The following is a 7,150-nucleotide window of genomic DNA, read 5'->3' as shown; positions in this document are numbered from 1 at the left end:
CCGCGCAGCGCACCCCGCGGCCCCTCCCCCCACCCTCCCCGGGCCCCGGGTCTGGGATCCTCAGACGTGAGTCTGCATCCTCCGCTGCAGGGGTCGGCTGGGGTCAGAGTTCTGGGAGGAGGACTGGGAGTGGTGGGAAGAGGACGCGGAGGCCTTGCTGGCCTTGTCGAACTGCACGTAGCCGTCCTGCTTGCCGCTGCTGCTGACGCTGCTGTCACACTGCGTGTCCAGGAAGGAGCTGCTGTCGCTGAGCGAGCCTCTCTGGAACTCCCGCTCGCAGAGCTCGATGGACGAGCTGCCCATGCCCAGCACGAACCTCTGCCCGTAGTCGTACAGGCGGCCCTGGCCGCTCAGGGTGCTGTAGATGTTGGTGAAGGACATGCCCGTGGGCACCCGCTGCTTGCCCGCGGGACGCAGGTCTGGCTGGCAGCTGCTCAGCGAGATGGTGGGCGTCGAGTGGTGCTCTTTGAAGGTGTTGACGCTGTAGTAGCCGTTGGTGGGGTCCTGGGAGGGGGGGCAGAGCGAGGGGCGTCACTGGGTGGGCAGTGACCGTGGTCGGGGGGCTTTCTGTCTGGGCTGAGCCAGTCCTCCTTACACAGTAAGGGCTAAGGAGACACTGGAGGAAGGGGACACCCGGGGACAGGGGGGGGGGGTGCTGAAGGGGAGGGGCTGGCAGGTGTGCAGGTGCCAGCAGGGAGGCCAGACCTCACAGGGATGCAGCACTATGTCAGAGCGGCGCGAAGCCATTTGGGAACCAGACCTCGGTTTTTGTTTTTGTCCAGAACATGGGTACTGAATTTAAAATGGTTATTTGTGAGGAAGCTGTAGGGGAGAACAGTGCGACCCCAGCCTTCACTCGCTTGCCTCCTCCGGCAGGTGAGTGTCTCCGCTTAGGGAGAGAATCGGCACTTGTCCCCAGGGTGCCCTCCGGCCCTTCTGGGTTTCCGGTCATTGTCTGTAGCTGAGGCTTGGACATTGGAACCCCGGCTTCCGCGGCTGGGACTTACACCCCGCGGCTATTCTTACCTTCAGGTTCTGAAACTCCTTCTCCTCCTCTTTGAGGACCTCCAGCTGCTTCAGTACTGAGTCTTGTTGGAATTCACCCCGGTCCATCTACAACCCAGAAATGGCTGCTCAGTGGATTGGAGGTGGGCTAAACGTTCACTTCCCCCAGGGAAGAGAGAGAGAAATGAACTCGAAAGAGGCATGTCATCTCTGTTGCCCCCTCCCCACCTCCTCTCACTGCCTGGCCCGTGGAAGGCACATAAAGGAGTCAGGAGGAGATTCCAGATGTTGTCATTGTTCTTGGACCCCAGTCCTGAGAGACAGAGAGAGACAGAAGGGATGGGGGAGGGGGTCGCGTGGGGGAGGGGTGGTTTGCTAAGACCACACTTTCTTCCTTTGGCTAGGGCATTTCACTTGGATGATTCCATTCAATCCATGGAGCATTTACTGAATTGCAGGCCAGGCTTATGCAGATTGAGGTGCATTAAGATATAGCTGTGCTCATCAGGGAGCTGGGTCTGTAGATAAATAATTACGGGACCTCGATTGCTAGGCACAGGCTCGGGTCTTAGCAGGTCAGCTTATCACCCAGTGCTAAGCTTAATGAAGGTCTTTGGAAAGACTCATAGTGCATAACTGCCTGTGAGATTCTGGCAACAGGGACATGCCTGTTATTCACAGCAATGATTTAGATGTCCCAAGAGTTACCTTCTTAGCAGAGGCCAGCGTGCCTAGGGGCAAGGACCGCCTCCTATTCTCTTTGGGGCCCCAGCACACCTGGTACAGCACCTTGTATATTGTGGTCATTGACCACAATGCTTTTGGAGCGGAATCATATGTAATCGTTTTGATTTGTCATGCCTAGCGCAGTGCCCGATATACAGTAGGGCCGTCACAGATGTCATGTTTATGTCGCATGGATGAGTGAAATGGCATAGCTCTAAATCACTGCAAATTAAAATAACAGACTGACGATGGAGAGTAAAGCGTGCTCGGCACACGGTGGGTACGTGAATCTGAATAACCACAGTGATGCTTATTCTGGGGCACACAGATGCTTCCACGGCATCCCTTCTGCACATGACATGATCTAGGACAGGCTCCCACCCACTCTCTGAGCTGGGATGTTTCTTGTCCCTTGTGACTCATTTTCTTGGTCTCCTTCTGGAGCCTCATGAATCAACCCTCTAGAGGGCTTCCATTCTGTTTCATTCCAGTCTAATGCTCTGGTTCTTCCTGGATTAGAGTTCTTTCCTACTAGTTTCAACCTCTAACCCTGCCTCCCATCAGGCTTAGAAGAGCCATACAGGGGCCAGGGAGTGAGTGGGGGAACTGAGGTCTCCCCGAGGGAAGGCTTAGGAACAGAGCTCTCAGCAGGTCCCTGCCCCCCCAACCACATGCACCCTCTTAACTGACTAGTGAAACAGCTTGCAGTCTTTCTCAAGCAAGGGTTGGGTTGGAGGGGGTAGAGACGGTCTGAGGCAATCAGAATTGAAGGGAATTTAAGGTCCTGTTTGGGATGGAGCACAGGCCAGGGTACTTCCATACCAGCCTTGATGAGCCCATCTACAGAGATGCCCATCCCTTCTCGGATCTGGGCTCTGGTTTCCACTCTTGTGTGGTTAAAGGCTCTACCGTGTCAGGCACTGTGTTAGGCCTGGAGGAAGGAGACATGCAAAGACTTCAGAACATGCTGGGGCGCCTGGGTGGCTCAGTTGGTTGGGCATCCAACTTCAGCTCAGGTCATGATCTCACGGCTTGTGGGTTCGAGCCCCGGGTCCGGCTCTGTGCTGACAGCTCAGAGCCTGGAGCCAGCTACAGATTCTGTATCTCCCCCTCTCTCTGACCTTTCCCTGCTCATGCTGTCTCTCAGAAATAAATAAAACATTAAAAAAATAAAAAAATAAAAAAGACTTGGAACATGCCCTTGAGGAACTGTGAGATAACTGGGGAGCTGATGTATAAGCAGAGCAATGCACTGTGAGAGAGGAGCGTGCAAGGTGTATGGGGGGAACAGGAAGTGCGTGGCTCTGGCCGCAGGGGGAGGACAAGAACGGACAGTTATAGAGGAGGTGACATTCGAACTGACTCTCATGGGAGAATGTGAAATTCAACAGACAAGATCAACAGGCAGAGGGAACAGCCTGTGGAAAGCCCCCAAGGGCCAGGAACTGCAAGGTTTGGAGTGTCTGGAGTGCCGGGTGCATTTGGTAGAAAGATGGAGCTGGAAAGGCCAGCAGCTGCCTCTTGATGAAGGAAGGACCTGATGACATGCTTGGTGGTTGGGGTTTATCTAGTAGACACGGGGAGCCACCAAGAGATTTTAAGGATCTGTTTTTCATTCTAGAAGGACCCTTTTTGTGGGACTCTGGAGGGTGGACTGAATCAGGTGGTAAAAAAAAAAAAACCTAAAGTGGTGAGACCACTAAGGTGTTGTAATAGTCCAGGGAGCCACGATGAGGCCCTAATAAGGAAGTAATGCTGGGACAGAGGCGAGGGCACACATTTGAGACACTGTTTGAAGTGCAAGTGAAAGGACCCGAGAATGAGAATTAGAAAGAAAAGACCAGTGAGGAAAATGCCCATTCGATTCAATAATGTTAAGGTGCATCGGCCAGGGACTGTGAGGCTCGGAGACACAGGGATGAACAGGCAGCTTGCTTACCATCTAGTGGACACAGATAAAGGAAGGGGTGATTTCAAAGCCACATAGTGGCTAACGTTTCTTGAGCACTTAACTGTGTTCCCTGGGCTCCAAGCCCTTTCCGGGTTTACCCATTCCGCTGTTAACCACGGCCCCGTGTGCTATGACTTTCATCCCCACTTCACAGAGGAGGAGACTGAGGCACAGAGAAGCTCCTCCCTCCACACCCTTGCCTGCTGCTGCGACTCCAAGGTAGTTCAACCATGACATAGCATGCACTAGAGTTTTCTAGCACGGTTTTCCAGATTCCTGCTCGTACAGCTGGGTGGATTACGGTCTATCAACGGGAATCAGGAAGAGGAGGAGGGGCAGGCTTTGGTTTGCTGGAAAAGTAATGAGTTTGCTTCTGGTAAACAATCCAGTTTCCTAAGAGGAACCTACGTTTCTTGCAAACTTTTCGGGGGAGGGGCTGGAGGAGGGGCAGGGCATGTACCAAATATCTATAATATCCATGTGTGTATAGAATTCTATATTAAGCAACAACATATTATGGCAACTTATGCACGTGTCTTGTCTCTCTACTGAATAGTCAGATTTTTGGAAGCTGAGATTGCACCTTGGATGTCTTCGAGTCTCCCCGAACACCAAGTGCAATGTAATAGACAGATGCTAACTCTCTGTTGGCCGAGAGGAGAGGGAACATCTTGACCGATGCTCTACTTCTGGAGAGCATCCAGGCCACCAAGAAGCCTCTGGAGTCAGGACATTCGGGGCACAGAGGTCAGGGTGGGGTGGGGGTAAGGTGGCATTCTCACCATCAGCTGCTTGATGGTAGGGTGTTCCTCAGCCTCCCGACCAGCTGCAGGCTCCTTGTGGACAATCTCCACTCGGATGTCATTCTTGGCTGACACAACCCCTTTGAGATCTGGACGTAAGATAGGCAAGGACAGATGACAGGTTCAGTCCTCATCCTTAGGTGTTAGGGCCTAAGATGTCGAGCCCCTGCCGCCCCCACCACCCCCAGGGCTTACCCTTCAGTCCCTGAGCTCAGTAGCTTCAGTGCCCTCCCCCACACCAACCCCCCCAGCAGAACACCTGTGTGGATGTGCTGTGGGCTGTTGGGGCCTCAGTTCTCCTTCTCTGTTGGCCCTGCGGCATGCATCTCAGCCTCTCACTGCGGTCGCCCTGGCTTCAGATGCCATCCGCATCCATTTGTCTGCCTTACAGAGCTAGGTCCTTTTTATCCTACTCAAGTCTCACCTCCTTCTAGAAGTCTTCTCTGGCCTACACTACCAGATTCTGATCTCTCCATTTATTTATTTTTTTATTAAAAAAATTTTTTTATAGTTTATTTATTTTTGAGACAGAGACAGAGCATGAGCGGGGGAGGGGCAGAGAGAGAGAGGGAGACACGGAATCTGAAACAGGCTCCAGGCGCCGAGCTGCCAGCACAGAACCCGACGCAGGGCTCGAACCCACGAACCGCGATGATGTCTCCATTTAGAGTCACAAATCTTACTGTTAGAAAGGACCTCAAGGTCCCATGGCCAACCCCCCTTGCCCAAAGTGGAAACATCCTTTTTTTTTTTTTTTAAATGTTTATTTATTTTTGAGACAGAGAGAGACAGAGTGTGAGCAGGGGAGGGGCAGAGAGAGAGGGAGACACAGAATCTGAAGCAGGCTCCAGGCTCTGAGCTGTCAGCACAGAACCCGACGCGGGACTCTAACCCACAGACTGCGAGATCATGACCTGAGCCGGAGTCGGATGCCCAACCGACTGAGCCATCCAGGCGCCCCTAAAGCGGAAACATCCTTGACATGGGGTGGTCCAGTTCCTGTGTCAATGTTTCCGTGGTGGAGATGCTGGGAGGCGGCCCATTTACCGTCGGAGAGCTCTGTCAGAAAATTCTTGCTAAAACACGCTCCCATGTAATTTCCCCTGAGAGGGTGCTAAGGGAGCTTCTATGAACCCCTCACTGGGGGAAGTAAAGAGGGCCAAGGCTGTGTAGTTTGCAGCAGAGGAAACCTCGTGGGGGACACCCAGCTTTCTTCTAGGACAGGAGAGCCGCCAAGCGGTGGAGGGAATAGGCTGACTTGGATTATTGATTTTGTGCCTCAGACTCATAGAACGCTAGAGCCAGTGGGGTCATAAAAGTCACACCAAGCCATCTCTTACTGTTAGACATAAGGAAACTGAGGCCTGGAATGGTGGTGGCTTGTCCAAGCTCACATGGTGGAAAAAGGTAAAGGCTAGAAGACCGTGTCTCCACTGTTTTCCTCCGCTCAGCCATCCCATCTTACGCTTCCGCACGTCTGTCCATCACATGTGACGCCAGAGCTACGGCCAGGATGGGACTCCAGGCGCACGTGATTCTTCAAGAGTGCACATGTGCCAGAATTTTATTGCTAGTGACTAAAGACCTTTAACAGTGTTCACAAAGGGGTTCCTTGAATGCTCCCCCCTCCCCCCACCCCCGCCAACATGTGTGGGTGACCTGTCTTTCTGGTTAGACTAGCAGAAGTCGGAGCGCAAAGATCAAACCACGTCTCCCCCAACCCCCTCCCACATTTCTCTGTGTTCTGTGCAGCCGCATGCGTTCCATCCAAAGTGCTGGCTGACCGCCTTGTCCGGGTTTCAGTTTAGTCCGGTTCCGCCTCAGCTGAGCGCCCATTATGTGCCAGACATACACATGGCACTGCGAGGAAAAAGATGCACAACGACCCCATCCCTGCCCCAGCAGCTCACAGCACCGTTAGGGCCCCCTGCTCATTGCACTCCTGCTTACTTGCTCTCCGGGGCAGTCTAAGCCTGGCCTTTTTCTCTGTCCCCCTCCCTGAGATCCCGGGGGTCCCTCCCGTACTTCTCTGGGAGCGCGCACAGCAGAAGGCCACGATGGTTGCCATAAGGACGAGGAAGGCCACGCCGGCTCCTACGGCCACCCCGATGATGACGGCCATCGGCACAGACTCTGTAGGAGAGAAGCAGACGCGGCTGAGGAGCAATCCAGGACTGGTGGCCGACTCTCCCCACTGGGGCCTTACCCAGGTACCTGGACCCCTGCGCTCAGGGCCTCCTGGGCAGTGCCTCGCGGGCCTGGGCAGGTGCAGTCCAACAAGGAACAGCTCCACTGGGACTCGGGGGGGGCAAGGACTAGGGGAGGGCAGGGGCAGGGGTGAGTGGGAGGGAGGCAAGCAGACACGGGGAGGGTCGGTGTGGGGCGGGCTGCCCAGAGATGAGAAGCAAGGCTGGGTACTGTGTAGCTCGCCTCTGTACTAAGCCAGGAGTATTCTATCGTGTGGTGGCTGCAGAGTAGAATGTCCTGGATTTTCTTTGGAAAATGACTATGGGTACTTCCCTTGGTTGCCTGGTTTGTGCTTTCCTTCTCTTCCCGTTCCCAGGTGTTGAAGATGGACCCGGACAACCAGCTTTTAGAGAGTTCTCGGGCCTGAGGCAGCTTCTCCACAGGGGCATGCTGGGCCTCAGGGTAGTAGCTGCCAAAG

At 54.1% G+C, this 7,150-nt stretch overlaps 1 protein-coding gene across 5 annotated transcripts in view; it reads right to left on the bottom strand.

Annotated features, from left to right (window-relative positions):
* Positions 1-34: 34 nt before the first annotated feature.
* KIRREL3 (kirre like nephrin family adhesion molecule 3) overlaps positions 35-7,150 on the bottom strand; it is a 543,582-nt gene continuing 536,466 nt past the window's right edge. For 2 of the 5 annotated variants that reach the window (XM_077756553.1, XM_077756554.1), the window contains 4 exons: positions 6,436-6,618; positions 4,465-4,574; positions 1,027-1,113; positions 35-504 (listed from right to left, as the gene is read on the bottom strand). In XM_077756553.1, coding sequence (XP_077612679.1) covers positions 61-504; positions 1,027-1,113; positions 4,465-4,574; positions 6,436-6,618 — 824 coding nt within the window. In that variant the 3' untranslated portion in view covers positions 35-60. Of the gene's footprint in view, positions 505-1,026; positions 1,114-4,464; positions 4,575-6,226; positions 6,619-7,150 lie in introns of those variants that run through there. The other 3 variants (XM_077756555.1, XM_077756556.1, XM_077756557.1) reach the window with 2 other exon arrangements.

The sequence above is a fragment of the Crocuta crocuta genome, unplaced genomic scaffold (genome assembly GCF_008692635.1).
Source record: "Crocuta crocuta isolate KB4526 unplaced genomic scaffold, BGI_CrCroc_1.0 scaffold172, whole genome shotgun sequence".
Taxonomy (NCBI): Eukaryota; Metazoa; Chordata; class Mammalia; order Carnivora; family Hyaenidae; genus Crocuta; species Crocuta crocuta.
The sequence above is the reverse complement of the archived record's forward strand: the minus strand, read 5'-3'. Positions and strand labels throughout refer to the sequence as shown.